The sequence below is a fragment of the Dictyostelium discoideum genome (genome assembly GCF_000004695.1).
Source record: "Dictyostelium discoideum AX4 chromosome 3 chromosome, whole genome shotgun sequence".
Taxonomy (NCBI): domain Eukaryota; phylum Evosea; class Eumycetozoa; order Dictyosteliales; family Dictyosteliaceae; genus Dictyostelium; species Dictyostelium discoideum.
Window position 1 is genome coordinate 5,455,732 of NC_007089.4, and position 17,846 is coordinate 5,473,577.

Sequence of the window (17,846 nt, forward strand, 5' to 3'; positions counted from 1 at the left end):
TTATTTTTTTTTTTTTATTTATTTTAATGCTTCTCTTATTATTAGGATATTTTGTTTGTACGAAAGTCCTAACCCTGTAAATTGATCCATATTTTCTATACCATTGTTGTAATTTTTCATGAACTGATCTGTTTAATTAATTTATGGATTTCTATTTTATAATTATTCAAAAAAAAAAAAGAAAAAAAAAAAATCTTTTATGTGCATATATTTTTTATTCTCCTGTTTGTTATTAATAATTCTTCGAATTAAAAAAAAAAATAGAAAAAAAAAAAAAAAAAAAAAAAAAAAAAAAAAAAAAAAAAAAAAAAAATTTCAAATTCATTTTTGTTAAAAAAAAAAAAAAAAAAAAAAAAAAAAGTAGATTCACTTAATTAATTCAAATATATTCATTTTAAAGAAAAGCTTAACCACTTTTTTTTTATTTCAATGAATATATTAATTTAGTAAAAAAAGTAAATTTAAAATGGATGAAGATGATGAATTAAATTCATTAGAGGAATTTAGTGAAATTAGGACTTCAAAAAATAAACAACAACAGCAACAACAACAGCAACAAAAACAAAATGAACCTCCTCAAGCAAGTCAATATTCTAGTGATATAATAAGCGAATTTAGTACACAAAATATGATAAAAAAACAATTTGAACAAAAGAAACCTTCACCAGCATCTAGACCTCTTTTTAATTTTAATAAAAGGAGAGACACTGATGAACAACCACCTCCTATTCAACAACAACAACAACAACAACAACAACAACAACAACAACAACAACAACAACAACAACAGTTACATTCAGAAACCCCACAAAAAACATCACCACAAATTACAAATCCTTCAATACCGACAACACCTCCACCACAACAAAAAGTATCACCACCACGTCAACAGCCACCACCACCACAACAACAACAAGGTGAATATATTAATGATATTGATTCAAATAATAATAAAAGACTTAGAAATGAATCTTCCAAACCAATAACAACACCACCGAAAAATAATAATAATATTGAACAACAACAACAACAACAACAACAACAACAACAACAACAACAACAACAACAACAACAACAACAACAACAACAACAACAACAACAACAGCAATCTATAGGGATAATATCTAGAAAATTTCCTGGACCAGCAGGTATATTACCACCACTTTTACCAGGACAAATTATAAATAATAGGAAATCCATAAGTTTAGATCAATCGAATAAATCAATGAATCAATCTACACTCTTTTTAAATAGTTCAAATGGAAATAATAAAACTCATCTTTATGATTCCTCAAATCAAGATTTCACTAGAGGTTCTTGGATATTAATGTTAAAAGAAAGAAAACTTCCACCATTTAGTATGTATATCTTTTTATTTATATTTATATATACATATATATTATAGTCATGATATATATAATTATTATTATTATTACTAATACACAATCACACACGAAAAAAAAAATATTTTAAATAGATGATGAAAATAGTACACTATTAAAAAATAATATAGATTATGTTTTAAATGAAGGATTTTTAAAAAAAGTACCACAATTAGTTGTATTAATAAAAAGTTTAGTTGGTACTGATAGTGATTATCAAATTATAGTTTCAGATCCATCTGGTGAAATGAAAGGTACAATTCAAAAAAAGATTATTCAAGATTCTTTTCCAGAGATGACACATGGTTGGGTTTTAGTTTTAAAAAAGATTTCAATTTTTAGTCCAACTCCAACTTCACATTATATAAATATAGTTTTATCAAATATTGATTTCGTTTATCAACCAAATTTCAATCCTTCTTCTTCTTCTTCTTCCACCACTACCACTAATACAACTTCTACTACAATCAATAATAATAATAATAATAATTTTGATTATTTAAATAAAACTACAAAAGAATTTGATCAATTAATAGTAAAGAATTATAAATCAATTGAAAATTATAATCCAATGTCAATATATCAAGATATACCACTTAGAAGTGAAGAAGAGATTCAAAATGAATTATATGAGAAAAGATTATTAAAAGCTCAAAAATTACAACAAGCTCAATTACAACAACAAATACAACAACAACAACAATCATTAAGCAAAAAACAACCACCACAAAAACCAAATGAAAGAATTTTAAAGAAAAGAAAAATTCCTGCAAAACCAATTCCAAAACAACCTCCTCAACAACAACAACAACAGCAACAGCAACAACAACAACAACAACAACAACAACAACAACAACAACAGCAACAGCAACAGCAACAGCAACAGCAACAGCAACAACAACAGCAACCACAACAGCAAATATCATCTCCAACTAAATCTGCCAACTCCAATACAATGGCATTAACTACCTCTTCACCAACGAAATTAGCTCAAACAACTTTAATACCACCTGTAAATAAACCTTCACCGTCAATCACAATTTTAAAACCTCCACCAAGACCATCACAATCACAATCACAATCACAATCGCAACCATCATCTTCTCAGCAATCATCTTCACAAATTAAACCATCACTCCCCATAAAATACCTTCCAAATAGCAACGCTAATAATAATAATAATAAACAAATTCAAGTTTTTGAAGAATTGGATGATAATTTTGAAGTCGATTTATTTGATGATGATGAATTTTCAAAACCACCAAGGGACATAGATTCACAATCCCAACAGGAACAGCAACAACAACAACAACAAAATGGTAATACTGGTATGACACAAGATTTTGAAAGTTTGGATGATTTAGATTTTGAACTTAAAGATGAAGATATAGTGGAGTTTGAATCCTCCACTCAACAAATTATAAAACAACAAGAGTTACAACAACAACAAAATCAAAATCAAGTTAAAACTGTAATTAAAAATGTTAAAACTTATACACCCCCAAAATTCACTTCTTATAAAACTACTACTCCAAATAAACCAAGTATTATAAAAAAATAATAAAATAATAAAAATAATAATAATAATAATAATATAATAATAATAATAAAATAAAATATTTTTAATATTGTTATTGAAAAAAAAAAAAAAAAAAAAAAAGTATAAATGATAATACAAATACAATAAAATTGATTTTATTTCTTGGATTCAATTTTTCTAAACAATTTTTTTTAAAAAAATAAAATAAAGAGATATAAACTAATAATTTGAAATTAAGAAGAGATAATACAGTTTGATTAATCGTTTTTGTTTACTGGTTTTCTGACATAGTCTGGATCATTACCCATTTTGTAAAGATAGTTGATATGAGACTTTATTGCTTCAGTAAATGTTGGCTTATAATGATATGTAACATTATATTCTTTACAAACTTCTTTAAGAATTGGAACAATTTGTGGGTAATAATCTATAAATAATATTCATATATATATATAATAAAATTAATAATTAAAATAATATAATATAAAATAAAAAAAATAAATAAAACTTACCTTGAGCAATTGTTGGGAACTATAAAATAAATAAATAAATCGTTGTTAGATAATAAATATTAAATTTAAAATAATAATAATAAAAAATTTAAACTTACACAATGATGAATAACTTGTAAATTTAAACCACCAGAAAAGAAAGTACTTAAAACTGAATCTTGAGCATAATCTTGAGTAGTTTTAACTTGAAGAATTGCCCAATCTTGATTGAAGGTTGTTGGTAATGGGTGATCAGCACCATCGAAAATTTCAGGTGTTGCCATGAATTGAAGATCTTCAACTACATGACTAACTTGAAAAGAAATGGCTAAATACCAACCTAAAACCAATTCAGAGATTAGGAAGAAACAAATTAAATGAGAGAATGAATGATTATAGATTAATGGGAGTATGAAACGAGAGATAATGAAAACCAATTTACCAAGTATGAAAATTGCAGTATCAATCGTTGATATTGGTGAATATCTAATTGCACCATTTGATTTCTTTGTAAAGATTTCGTGATCTTGAATACGATATTTTAAAGCGTAAACTCCATATAGAATTGGTGCGTAAATATGTTGATATTTATGGTACCATGATCTTGCTTGATATGGTGTAACAACACGAAAATCAATTTCACCTTGACCCAAGTCTGGATCTGCATTTCTTACATTTGTATATAAATGATGCCCAATCACATGTTGATGACACCATGCATAGAATGAAGCACCAGCGAACAAATCAAATGTTGCACCCAATATTTTCCAAGTCATTGGATTATGAGTGATTGCTGTGTGGCAAGCGTCATGCATCGTGTGTAATCCAAATAACGAATTTGCAACACCATATAAAACAGCGAATATACAATTTAACCAAAATCTATCCGTAGAGAATTGTGATAAATAGTAAGTAACAAATAGGAATAAATAAATTAACACCATTCTTGTGAAAACTCCAACTGAAACTTTTGGATCTTGTGATGAAGTTTGGAAATGTTTTCTAACACGTTGTTTCAATGTAGAATAGAATTCACTTTTTTCAACATATTTTGGATGTTCATATGATGATATATATCCAATTTCATATTGTTTAATTAAGGAATAGTGTTTATCCGTCATTGGATGATAACTTTCAAATAAATTTGTTGCATCTCTACCTGCTGATAATAATAATATATCTTCACCACCTGGATGTAATGGTACCCATTTTGTAATATTATAAACTTTACCATCAACTATAATCCATAAATCATTTTTTTGATTATGTTTTGATACTTCATCCCAAGTATATAATTTTAATTTTTCTTTATTTTCATTATTTGTTTCCATCATTTTATTTTTAAAAGTTTTTAAAAAATAATAATAATAAAAAATAAAAAAAATAAAAAAAAAGAAAAAAAAACACTAAGGGGTTAAAAAAAAACAATGCGAAAATGGGTTTGGAAATAAAAAAAAAAAAAAAAAAATTTAAAAAAAAATTTAAAAAATAAAATCATGATATCTTGATAAAAAAATATTTAAAAAAAAAAGAATTTTTACAAGAATGCCATATTACTTTTTTATTTTTTTATTTTTTATTTATTCAATATCTCTGATATTTCTAAATTAATTATTTTTTTTATTTTTTTTAAAAAAAAAATAATAAATAAAAAAAAAAATTGATTAGACAAAAAATAAAAATTTTTCTTTTTCTTTTTTCTGTTTCTAAATTTATTTATTTATTTTTTTTTTTTTTTTTTTAAAAACAAAAACAAAAAAAAAAAGAAGTCGGATGTTTTTAATTTAATTTAATTTAAAAGTTTTTTTTGATCATTCTTTCTGATGATGATGATGGACATGCTTTGATTTCAGCACAAATGGTATCTGGGTTTTGGTTATTTTCGAGGGCAGAGATTAATTGTGGGATGTATGAGTTGGCTAATGATACACAAGTTGATTTGAGGCCACCAAATAAGTCACATGCTTTATCTACTTGAGTTAAGATTTCAGTTTCGGTTTCACTGTTTTGGAGGAAACCTTCAACTTCTTTAAGAGCAAAATCACAGATGGTACATTCAACACCTCCAGTTAATTCTTCAGCTGATGATGAAGTACATAAATCAATTTGATTGCAAACAGTTGAAGCTGGTTCTTTGTTAATTAATAATTGCTATTTATTATTATTATTATTATTATTATTATTTAATATTATTTAAAAGATCGATTAGTTTTTTATTTATTTATTTATTTATAATTTTAAAATAATAATAATAATAATAATAATAATAATAATAATAATAATAATAATAATAATAATAATAATAATAATAATAATAATAATAATAAAATTAACTTACAACAAGTTCAGCACCATAAGCAGTGACGAGTGAATCACAAGTAGCTTGATATTCAGATGGGGCAAATTTGCAAACTTTTTCTAATTCACCTTCAACATAAACGATACTTGAATTCTTTTCAACGAAATCTTCAGCAAAGTTGACAAGTTCAGTGCAGACAAAACATTCTTCGTTTGCTCTGACAACTGAAACTGAGGCTAAAGCAATGATGGCTAATTTAAATAAGAATTTCATTTTAAAAATTGTGTGTATATATAAAATAATAAATAGGAGAGGAAACTGTAATTTATGCGAATGAAAAAAAAAAAAAAAAAAAAAAAAAATTTAAAAAATAAAAAAAAAACTGAAATAAGGATTTTTTTTTTTTTTAAAAATAAAAAAAATAAAAAAAAATTAAAATAAAATAAAAATAAAAAATAAAATAAAAATTTTTTCGAATAGGGCAAACAAAGGCAATATCTGAATTTTTCTTGGACTATTCATTTCCTAAACTTTTTTTTCACACTTTTTTAGATTTTGGGTGCCATTTATATTTTTAAAAAAATATAAAAAAATATAAAAAAATAAAAAATAAATAAAAAAATAAAAAATAAATAAAAAAAATAAAAAATAAATAAAAAAATAAAAATAATAATAAAAAATAATAAAAAGGATAGAAAAAAACAAAAAAAAAAAAAAAAAAAAAAAAGTAAAAAGATCTTTAAAAATGGGCGATATTTTTTAAATTGATATATATCGGGATATTTTTTTTCAACTAACTTTTTTTTTTTTTTTTTTTTTTTTTTTTTTTTTTGATCATTATATTTTTCCAATACTTTTTCTTTAAAACTTTTGAATTTTGAAAAAATAAACATTCACAATAATAATAAAACATTAGAAATTTATTGCACATGTACGAGCCAAATTAAAAAAAATAAAAAAAAATAATAAAAAATAAAAAAAAATAATTAAAAATAATAAAATCCTATAATATAGTTTTTTTTTTTTTTAAATATTAAAATTTCATTCTTTTATTACCTTCCTTAATTACATTTGTTGGAATATATTTAACATCAATTGGTTCAGACAAATGAGCACAGGTATATTTTTGAGGTAACCAAGGGAAATCTAAACTATTTATGCTCTTTGAGGCATCTATTGAAAGTTTAACGAAATCTTCAAAACTTTCATCGAAATTCTTGTCATCATCATCATCAGCTTTTTTCTCTTTAATTGCTATTGCTAAACTAGTATTTGGAATACCTAGACATTGTGATAATGGTACTGAAAATTCTTTTGGTAATAAACAAATTGGTATTCTTTTTTATTTTTTTTAAAAGTGTCAATAATTTGTTTTTATATATTTTATTAAAAAAAAAAAAAATGAAAAAAGAACACATACCTTCTCATATATGCCATAATTGGTAAATGAGATGTTAAAATTGGAATATCAGGATTTGGACAAACTATTATACATCTAATTGTTGGTGGTGAATGAATAGGTATTTTCTCTAATTCTCTAGTTATTTTATTTACACCAATCCAAAATTGATTTAATCTATTATTATTATTATTATTATTATTATTATTATTATTATTATTATTATTATTATTATTATTATTATTATTATTATTATTATTATTATTATTATTATTATTATTATTATTATTATTATTATTATTATCTTTTTCATTTTCTTTATTATTATTATTATTATTTACATTATTTAATTTTAAAATTGAATCTAAAATTAATTGTTGATCATTTTTTTGTTTTTGAAAATCATTTAATAATTGATTTTGTCTTAATATTTCTTTATCTTTATCTTCCTTTGATATTGATTCATCTTTTAAAAGGAATTGCTTCTTTTTTTCAATTGATTTCAATCTATTTTTTAACTTATTTAATGATTTTTTCTCTTTTCTAACCTTAAAAAATTGTTCTTTTTTTATAACTTTTTTATTTTGAATATTTTTAATTTCATTTTCTGTTAATTCTTTTAAAGATTTTAAAATTAATTCTGAATATTCATTTGATATTGTATTTCTAATTTAAAATATTTGATATATTTATTTTGAATTTTTTTTAAATTAATACATTATAAATGAGAATAACAATAAATAAAAAAAAATAAATAAAAAAAACAATTCATACATTGTTTTACTTATATAAGGTGATGAAACGGTATCTTTAAAAACTATTCCTTTTTTTTTCTTATTGGGGATCACTGAATCTACTTTTGGTTTATTTGGTGTATTTACTTGTGACATTTCTTGAAATATCGTTTTCTGAAAAAAAAAAAAAAAAAATGGTCTTTGTTTATAAAAAAAAAAAAAAAAAAAAAATAATTCACGAAAATTTTGGGAAAAAAAAAAAAAAAAAAAAAAAATATTACTGATAATCAGTTATAGTTACCAGTTCTTTTTTTTTTTTATTTACATTTATTTACAAATTGGTTTTGATTTTTTTTTTTTTTTTTTAAAACAAAGATCATTTTTTTTTTTCTTGTTTATCTCCTATGCTTTTTAACAGGTAGTTCAATAAATGAGTCCTGTGATACAATTTTGAGTAAAGAAGGTTTAGAATTTGATGCGGTTATTGACATTTCACCATCATTTTCATCTAAAGTAATTGGATTCTCTTTACTATTTACAAATAAGAATCCACTACTATTTAAACTATTATTACTTTTATTATATACATTGAAACTTGATGATGCCATTGTTACTGTATTATTAAAATTATTATTATTATTTATAAGAGTATTATTACTATTTAATTTAAAATTATCATTGTTATTATTATTATTATTATTATTATTATTATTATTATTATTATTAAATTTTGGAATTTGAGGTAACATATCCAATTCCAATTGTTTTTTAAATATTGAAGAATTTGATTTTAAAACTCTTTTTCTTTTACCATGATCTTTAAATTGTTTAATTTTAGCACATAGTAAATGATTGGTTTGAATATCAGAGGGTGTTATAGGTTTGCCGCTGTATGGATCAGTGAAATATTGGTTTCTAAAATGTTTTTGAATGGTTGATCTATCAACGATATATCCACTTGGTAGTGTTACAGGATCACTCATCATTTTCAAAGTGATTGGATCTAAAAACGTTGTAGGTATACCAGCCTCATTGAAAACAATCTCTGGATTATTTCTTTTAAAATCTTCATCATCTTCATCCGTGAAGAATTCACCACCACCACCACCACCACCACCACTGCCAATGTCATCCTCTTCTTCATAATCATCTGACATCATATTTTGGTCGACAAACATTTCATCTTTTGAAATCATATGTGATGGTATTAGTAAATTGAATGAGTTTTTATTTGATATTTGCATATTATTTTTACTATTGCTACTATTACTATTATTATTATTTAACCAATCAACATTATTACTACTAAATAAACCACCACCACCACCACCACCACCACCATTACTATAGCCACTATTAATTGACATACTACTACTACTATTTGATGAATGATCATGTTGTGTATGTGGTAGTTGTTGTCTTTGTGTCTCTAAATATTGATTTAACAAAAGGGATGATGTTTGTTCACCATTATTGAAATAGTGTCCAAATTGTTCAGGTGTTAATTTGAAGCCATTCTTTATATTATTTAAATTATCATTATAAATGAATTGAATTAAATCTCTATTTGTTGAAAATGAAGGTTGGCCCCATAATTCAATTGCACCCAAAGCAGCACAACTTGACTTTGATACACTGGTTACCCTAATTCTAATACTTTTCACTCTACTCAATAAATGTATATTTGAATTAAATGTTTTAATTTGATTATTCGGATCAATAATTTTATTTGTAATCTCTATTGGAATATTATTATTATTATTATTATTATTACTATTTTTACCACAAATATATTTATAATAGTTATCTTGTATATGTAAATCATGTAGTGATCCAATGAATTTAAATTGTTCATGTATATATTTTTGTTGAATAATTTTACTTTGTTGATCAATTTGATTATTAAAATTTGTAACATTTGTTTGATTATTATTATTATTATTATTATTATTATTATTATTATTATTATTATTATTATTAATATTATTAATAGTATTGCCTAATGATTGTGTTAACATTACTCTTGACGGGGAAGTTGAGAAAGGGGAAGAGGAAGAAGAGGAAGTAGAGTTTGAAAAAGATGGATTAACTAATGGATTTTGTTTTCCAAAACCAACACCACCAATATTACCAACACCAAGGTTTTGATGATTCATTTTGGTTGGATATCTTTCAATTACTGATAAATCTGCATGATGATTATTAACACCTAATAATGATGTTGTGGATGGTTGTTGGTGAAATGATGGTAATGATTGTGACAAAAGTTGTTGTTGTTGTTGTTGTTGTTGTTGTTGTTGTTGTATATTTTGTTGAAATTGCATTGGTGGTTGGTTTTGGTATTGATTATGTTGTTGACTACCAGATGATTGTGATAATGCTCTTACATTATTTTTACCAATTTTATTACTAATCGTTGTTAATTCATTCATTGAATATTCAGACATATAGAATGAAATCGATTGTGAAACACATGTCCCAACCTTACACAATATACCAATCCTATCCAAATCAATAGCATACCTAGATATATATGTATGTATGTATTCACATATTTAATTTATTAATAATTTTAAATAAATAAATGAAATAATTTTAAAAATAAAATAAAATACATACGGGAAAGAAATTGTTATATCAATTGGTGGCTTAATAAAGGAAGCCGCCAAAAATCCATTTCCACCAGGGTTTAATAAATTGTTAATATTAAATTCATCAGAGAATGAAGGTGCATCACAATAGATTTCTACACCAGAATTATTGATAAAATTAATTAGTCTATATTCTTGTGGAATTTGTTGTTGTTGTTGTAGTCTTTGTTGAATTTGATTCGGTTGATAATTATTTAAATAAATATTATTCATATTATCTTTTTTTTTTTTTTTTTAAATAATAACGAATGAATCGTTCTTTATGTTTTTTTGTTTTTTTTTTTTTTTAATATTATTATTATTATTATTACTTTTGTTTTAATCTTTTTTATATTATACAATTATTTTTATTAATTAAGATATTTATTGGTATCGATTATTTTGGTGTAATGACATAAATTTTTTATAGGCGACACACGTCCTTTTTTTAAATTTTTTTTTTTATTTTTTTTTTTTTTATTTTTTTTTTTTTTAAAAATTAAATTTGAATAAAAAATTAAAAATTTAAAAAAAAAATTAATAAATTATAACAATAATAAATTAAAATTTTTTTAATAAAGTGTGAATGTATCTATGTGTTTATGTGTTTACGCACACACAATAAATTAATTATACAATCTATATGTTGTAATCTTACTGTTAAAAAAAATAAAAACAGGTGAATAATAGTAATAATAATAAAAAATTAAAATTAAAAAAAAAAAAAAAAAATTAAATAAAATAAAAAACAAATTTGAATAAAAAAAAAAAACATAAAAAAAAAAAAAAATTAAATAAAATAAAAATAAATTAAAAAAACATAAAAGGGGATTAATTTTTGGAAGGGTTGATTGAGTAATAATCAAAATAATAAAAAAAAAAAAAAGGGGTGAAAATAAAAAAAATACTTTTGAGTTATATTTGGAACAATGTAAATAAAATAATAAGAAATAATAATAGAATTAAAAAAAAGTAGAATAAATAATAAAAAACAATAAAAAAATAATAAAAAAACAAAAAAAAAAATTTGTTTTTTATTTGAAAAATTTAAAATTTATATACCTAACCATCAATTTTTGGATGGCTCTTAAATAAAGAAAAAAAACAAAAAATAAAAATAAAAAATAAAAAAATAAAAAAAAAGGGATTATAAGATCAGAAAAAAAATCTTATTTGGAAAATGCGGGTGTGCTTTTAAAATAAAAATGTTAATTAAATCTTTTTTTTTTTTTTTTCTTTTTTTATTTATTATAATTTTAATTTATTATGACTTTTAAAATAAAGAAAATAATTTCAATCTTCATTTTTTAATAAAATGGAATAAATAGGGTTAAAAAAAAATGTTTAAATTAAGTAAATATTAAATAAAAAATAAAAAAAAATAAAAAAAAAAAAATATGAAAAGTGGCAAATTCGTTTTTTTTTTTTTTTTTTATTTTTTATTTTATATTTTATTATTTCAATTATTTATATAAGAAAATGATTTTAAATAAGATTCAAAAAATCAACAAAATTTTTAAAAACAATAATTTTAAATTTCAACAATTTACCACTACCACCACCTCAAAATCTATTATAAATAAAAATAATGATAATAATAATAATAGTAATATTAAAAATGAAGTAACAAATATAAATGTTTTAAATGAATTTTCATTTAAAGTTGAAAAAGAAATAAAACAAGGTGATTTATTAGCAAGTAAAAGGGATATTAATTCAATGACACTTTCAATTAAAACCTATGAAAATGGATTAAGATTAACAAAAGATAGAATTGAAAGAGCTTTAATTTATCTTAGAATTGCAGTGGTAAAATATAAACTTGGCTTAATTAGTGAATGTAATGATCATTTAAGTATATCAATGAATTTAATATCACAAACAACATCGAGTGGTGTTGTCAATGATGATAATGAAAGTAAAAAAGTGATTGCAAAAATCTATACAATTAAATCAATAATGTTAGAAAAAGAATTTGATGATTTTAAAGATCAAAACAGTGAAAAGGCACAAACAGTATTAGAAAGAGCTATCAAATCATGGAAATTAGTAATTGAAAATGATGATACAATACCAGATGGATATTCAGGTGTCGGTAGATGTTCATTAAAACTCTTGGAACCAAATTTACCATATTGTTTCAATTTAGCAGATAAATCGATAATGTGTGATCGTAATCATATGCCTTCATTATTATTTGCCAGTGATATGTTAATCATTCAAAATAAATACTCAATTTCATACATTCTATTATCATTATTCTTTAAAAACTTTAAAACGTTCTATCAATCATCAACCAATATCTACTCATTAAAACCAAAGGAATTAGCAGACGCATACTTTAGATTTGGTTTAGCAGCATTAAATTTAAAAAAATTCGAATTATCAAATCAACAATTCACTCAATCAATTTCAATTGTTAATATTAATATTCAACAACAACAAAATAATTTTAAAGATCAAAAGAATTTAAAAATAATTAATAATATTTTAGAAAAACAAAAGAATGAATTTGAAAATAATTTTAATTATTCAAATTTAATTAATAATAATATTAATATTAATAATAATAATAATAATAATAATAATAATAATAATAATGATGAAGAAGAAAATGAAAATAATAATAGTAATAGTATTACAAGTATTGATAATAGAATTAATAAAATTAATGAAAACAGTTCAGCATTGATTCAAGAGAGTAAAAATTTTAATTTAAATCAATGTAATATTTTAGATTTAATATCAAATCATTATTTTAGAGGTAAATCATTATCAAATTTAAAGAGATATAAAGAAGCAATTTCCGATTTTAATTATGTTATTGATAATCAACCAAATCAAGTTAAAGCATTTAAAGAAAGAGCTGAATGTTATAAACAATTAGGTGATTTCATTAGTTATCAAAAAGATTTAAAAGTTTACAATGACCATTTTAATGAAATAAAAAAAAGAAGACAAAAGAATTTTAATAATTATTTAGTAAAACAAAGAAATAGAAAAAGAAAAGAATATTTACAAAACTTTTCTGATAATTATGATGAAGAAATGGAAAATGATGATGATGATGATGATTATGATGATGAAGATTATTATGACGAAGATGAAGAACAAGATGAATATCAAAATAGTCGTTATAAAAGATAAATAATAATAATAATAATAATAAAAAAAAATAAAAAAATAAAATTAAATAAAATAAAATATTTATTATTATTATTAATTATTATTTTTCATCAACAGTAATTGTAACAGTACCTTCTCTTTTTCTTTTTAAAAGTTCACGAATTTCATTATGAGATTGCTTTGAGATTGGATAGAAAAAGATTGCTACAAAACTGAATAATACAATGACAGCAGGTGCAAGACCAGTTAGGATACGTAATGCAAAGATAACATTATCATTTTCAATATTGTTATCAATGATTTCAGCAGAGATACCTTGTGAACTATCAATTTGAGTTGGTGCTTCATAACCAACTAAACCTAATACAAAACTTGAAACTGCCAAACCAACTGAAAGACCCAACTTTTGAAAGAATAAAAATAAACTATAGAATAAACCTTCACGACGTTCACCAGTTTTCAATTCATCCAATTCCACAACATCTGGTAACATTGACATTGGTATTAGGAATGCGACAGCAACACCGATACCACCAAAAGCTGCCACACCCCACAACAGATATTTACTACCATATGGAAGGAAAAACAATGACAGGAAACTTAATAATAAAAATACACCTCCAATATAATAGGTAACCTTCTTACCAATGTATGTTGAAATTTTACCCCAAACGAAAATGAAAATAGATACCGATATTTGCAAAGTCGCCAAAATGTATGGGAACTCTTTCTCTGCGTCTGCGACATATGTGCAATATAGTAGTAAATTATTTTGAACAAATTGTACTGCAATTTGGCAGAAAAAGTATAACAATGTCACTGTGACGAATGCACGATTTGAAAACATCACACCAAGTCCTTTAAAAAATGGTATATGCGATTCAGTTTGTGATTCAATGGGTATTTTCCTAGTTCCAAAGAATGTAATAAACAAGGGTATTATCATTACGCCGCCCCAGATGCCTCCAGATAGTAAATAGCCTTTCCTGTAGTCTATATACTCTGAGCCATTGGCTGTTTGCGTTGTGAATATTTTAATAATTAGTGAATGGGTGAATGTGGATGTTAAGCCGCCAATCATCAATGATATCATTCTTATTCCGGCCAATGTGGTCCTTTCGTCATAGTCATCGGTTATCTCTGCATTCATCGCACTGTATGGAATGGCGACACATGTGTATGCTATACTCAATCCAATCACTACAAATTGGTAATATATTAATCTTTCAACATCTGTTAGGTTTGGTGGCACCCACCATAGTCCGCAATATAAAATTGCAAATGGTAATGAACCAAATAAAATCCACACTCTACGTCTGCCCCATCGACTCTTGGTTTTGTCTGATAAATTCCCAACTAATACATCACTAAATGCATCAACAAATTTCGCTGTAAATAAAATCACTGCTGTAAACATTGAATCGATTTGTGCAACATTTAAAAGAAAAGAATTTAAAAAGAATCCTTTAATCATTTGAAATACTGATAAACCACCTTCACCAATTCCATAACTAAATTTCTCTGAAAAACTTAATTTATATTTTCCATTATTATTATTTTTATTATTATTTAATAATTTAGTATTTTCATTATATTTCTCTGTTAAATTGGGTGATCCACCACTATTACCAATATTAAATGAATATTGTTTTAAATTTTGTTTATTTCTTAATAATGTCGTTGTATCTACATATTCTTTTGTAGTATCTAATGGTATACCACTATTTCCAGACATTATTATATTTTAAATAAATAAATTTAAAATTATTATTATTATTATTTTTTTTTTTTTTTTTTTTTTTTCTTTTTTTTTGGTATTACTACTATAATTGAAATAATATTAAAATATATTATTTATTATTTTCCTTTTTATTTATTTATTTATTTATTAATTTATTTTTTTTTCATTGGGGAAATTGTTGTTATTATTAAAATAAAAAAAATAAATAAATAGATATTGGTTTGTTTGTTAGTTTTTTTTTTATAGTGTGAGTGTGTGATCACTTTTGACCCAAACTCTAAATATATGTTTTTTTTTATTTTTACTTTTCGAAAAATAAAAAAAAAATAAAACTGATGAAAAGTTTTTGGAATAAAAAAAATAATGTAAAAAAAGTAAAAAATATTAAAAAAATAAAAAAAAAAAAAAAAAAAAAAAAATAGAGATTATTTGAGATTTACTATTTTTTGTTTATCAATACTCAAAAATAATATCCAAATTTTGTTTAGATAATAAATTAATTATTTAAACAAATATTGGATTTTATTTGTTCATTTTTTTTTTTTTTTTTCCAAAATCAGCCACCCATTTTTCAACCCCTTTTTTTTTTTTTTTTTTTATTTTTTTTATTTTTTTTATTTTTTCAAAATGTATTTTAAAAATTTTTTTTTTTTTTTAAATTAAAATTATTTCTTAACTTCTTCAAAACAAATACTATTTGAAAAAGAACTAAAAAAAAAAAAAAAAAGAAAAGATATTAAATAAAAAAAAAAAAATAAAAAAAAAAAAAAAAAGAGAAAAAGAGAAAAAGAAAACAAAAGAAAAGAAAAAAAAAGGAAAAATGTCAGACGATTTTGCAAGTATGTTTACATATAGAGGGTCACTAAAAGAAGATGGTTTGTATACATTCACATTTATATACATATACATATAAAAAAGTTAATATATATATTATATTATTTATATACTAATTTAATTTTATTTAAAATATCAAAAACAAAAAGATGTAATTGATATTTCAGATGAAGATGAGGATGATTACATTGAAGAAACATTTGAAAAGTTTGATTTAAAGAAAAAGAGAAAACCCACATTACCAAATTTTCAATCATTAAAAAAATCAAAATCAGATACTAAAACATTCAATGAAAAGTCTGATAGTGGTGCACCTTTAGATAGTAATGATAGTAATATAAATTCACAAACATCTTCATCATCAATTAATTTGGATGATGGTAATGATGATGATGATGAGGTTTCCTATATTTCAGAAAATAAAAATAAAAATAATAATAAAAATAATAATAATAGTAATACTAATAATACTAATAATAATAATAGTAATAGTAGTAGTAGAAGTAGTGGAAGTAATGGGAGTAATTACCCAGTTTATTCAATTGATGACGATGATGAACTCCCTTTACCAATTTATACAAAAACACCAGTTTCAAATTTTTTAAAAACAAGTCAAACTAATACGTCAAGTAATAGTAGTTTAAATAGTAATAATAATATAAATAATAATAGTAATAATAATAATAATAGTAATAATAATAATAATAATAATAATAATAATAATAATAATATTGATAATAATAATAATTTTTATAAAACACCATCAAAAAATAGTAATGATATGTATTATAGTGGAAGCCCAATGGGTGGTGTAAATAGTTCATATACAGGATCACCAGTACAAACAGAGAAAAGGATTAATGATCCTGTACCAATTTTTATTAAATGCACAGGTGAGGAAACTCAAAAGTTTATATTTTATTATGATACACCAATTCAAAAATTAGTAGATTTATATTGTTCACAAAAGAATTTGGATGTCAACACAGCACAATTTAAATTGTATGGTTTAATGTTAGATTCTTCAAAAACACCAAGAGAATTACAACTATTGGATGATGATACTCTGGAAGTTGGTATTAAAATCACTAAACCTGTTAATTTACCTCCAGAATTAACTTCAACAACTACCACAACAACAACAACAACAACAACAGCTGCCCCAATTGATGATGGCACACCAAAAGTATTTTTACAAGTTCGTTATGAAAATAATGTTCATAAATTTAGAATTGGGATGGTATGTAAAAGGATATATATATTTTTTAAAAAAAAAATATATATATATTAAATCATTTTTTCTAAAATATAAATATATATATAGGCGGATCCTTTCTCAAAATTAGTTACAGCACTCACAAAAAAGATTAATACACCAATTCCAGATGGAAAAAAAATTGTATTAAAATTTGATGGTGTAATTTTAAATCCAAATACAACCCCAGAGGATGAAGATATGGAAGATGAATTCCTCATTGATGCTTTTTTAAAATAATAGAAATAAAAAAAAAAAAACAAAAAAAAAAAAAAAAAACAAAAAAAAAAACAAATTTTATACCACAATTTTATACTTTAATTTATTAACATTTTTTTTTTATTTTTTATTTTTTTTATTTTTTGTAGTTTGGTTTTGTGGTTGTTATCATTATTATATTTTTTTTTGTTTTTAT

General features: G+C 22.7%; 8 protein-coding genes across 8 annotated transcripts; 3 read left to right on the top strand and 5 right to left on the bottom strand.

Annotated features, from left to right (window-relative positions):
* Positions 1-466: 466 nt before the first annotated feature.
* DDB_G0282151 (hypothetical protein) lies at positions 467-2,943 on the top strand (the record flags this gene model as incomplete). The annotated part of the gene is made up of 2 exons (XM_635238.1): positions 467-1,358; positions 1,478-2,943. The coding sequence occupies 2 exons, from the start codon at positions 467-469 to the stop codon at positions 2,941-2,943; spliced, it is 2,358 nt and encodes a 785-aa protein (XP_640330.1).
* Positions 2,944-3,179: 236 nt separating this feature from the next.
* On the bottom strand, positions 3,180-4,747 carry fadB (delta 5 fatty acid desaturase; the record flags this gene model as incomplete). The annotated part of the gene is made up of 3 exons (XM_635239.1): positions 3,180-3,349; positions 3,435-3,453; positions 3,533-4,747. 3 exons carry the CDS (start codon positions 4,745-4,747, stop codon positions 3,180-3,182), a joined length of 1,404 nt encoding a protein of 467 aa, XP_640331.1.
* A 460-nt stretch (positions 4,748-5,207) lies between these two features.
* Positions 5,208-5,985, bottom strand: DDB_G0282153 (hypothetical protein; the record flags this gene model as incomplete). Its single annotated transcript, XM_635240.1, has 2 exons — positions 5,208-5,564; positions 5,752-5,985. 2 exons carry the CDS (start codon positions 5,983-5,985, stop codon positions 5,208-5,210), a joined length of 591 nt encoding a protein of 196 aa, XP_640332.1.
* Positions 5,986-6,745: 760 nt separating this feature from the next.
* DDB_G0282155 (hypothetical protein) lies at positions 6,746-8,001 on the bottom strand (the record flags this gene model as incomplete). The annotated part of the gene is made up of 3 exons (XM_635241.1): positions 6,746-7,049; positions 7,127-7,777; positions 7,886-8,001. 3 exons carry the CDS (start codon positions 7,999-8,001, stop codon positions 6,746-6,748), a joined length of 1,071 nt encoding a protein of 356 aa, XP_640333.1.
* A 239-nt stretch (positions 8,002-8,240) lies between these two features.
* On the bottom strand, positions 8,241-10,709 carry DDB_G0282185 (RING zinc finger-containing protein; the record flags this gene model as incomplete). Its single annotated transcript, XM_635242.2, has 2 exons — positions 8,241-10,368; positions 10,465-10,709. The coding sequence occupies 2 exons, from the start codon at positions 10,707-10,709 to the stop codon at positions 8,241-8,243; spliced, it is 2,373 nt and encodes a 790-aa protein (XP_640334.2).
* A 1,245-nt stretch (positions 10,710-11,954) lies between these two features.
* Positions 11,955-13,622, top strand: DDB_G0282157 (hypothetical protein; the record flags this gene model as incomplete). The annotated part of the gene is made up of 1 exon (XM_635243.1): positions 11,955-13,622. One exon carries the CDS (start codon positions 11,955-11,957, stop codon positions 13,620-13,622), a length of 1,668 nt encoding a protein of 555 aa, XP_640335.1.
* Positions 13,623-13,701: 79 nt separating this feature from the next.
* DDB_G0282159 (hypothetical protein) lies at positions 13,702-15,336 on the bottom strand (the record flags this gene model as incomplete). The annotated part of the gene is made up of 1 exon (XM_635244.1): positions 13,702-15,336. One exon carries the CDS (start codon positions 15,334-15,336, stop codon positions 13,702-13,704), a length of 1,635 nt encoding a protein of 544 aa, XP_640336.1.
* Positions 15,337-16,162: 826 nt separating this feature from the next.
* DDB_G0282161 (ubiquitin-like protein) lies at positions 16,163-17,671 on the top strand (the record flags this gene model as incomplete). The annotated part of the gene is made up of 3 exons (XM_635245.1): positions 16,163-16,217; positions 16,326-17,416; positions 17,501-17,671. 3 exons carry the CDS (start codon positions 16,163-16,165, stop codon positions 17,669-17,671), a joined length of 1,317 nt encoding a protein of 438 aa, XP_640337.1.
* Positions 17,672-17,846: the final 175 nt, after the last annotated feature.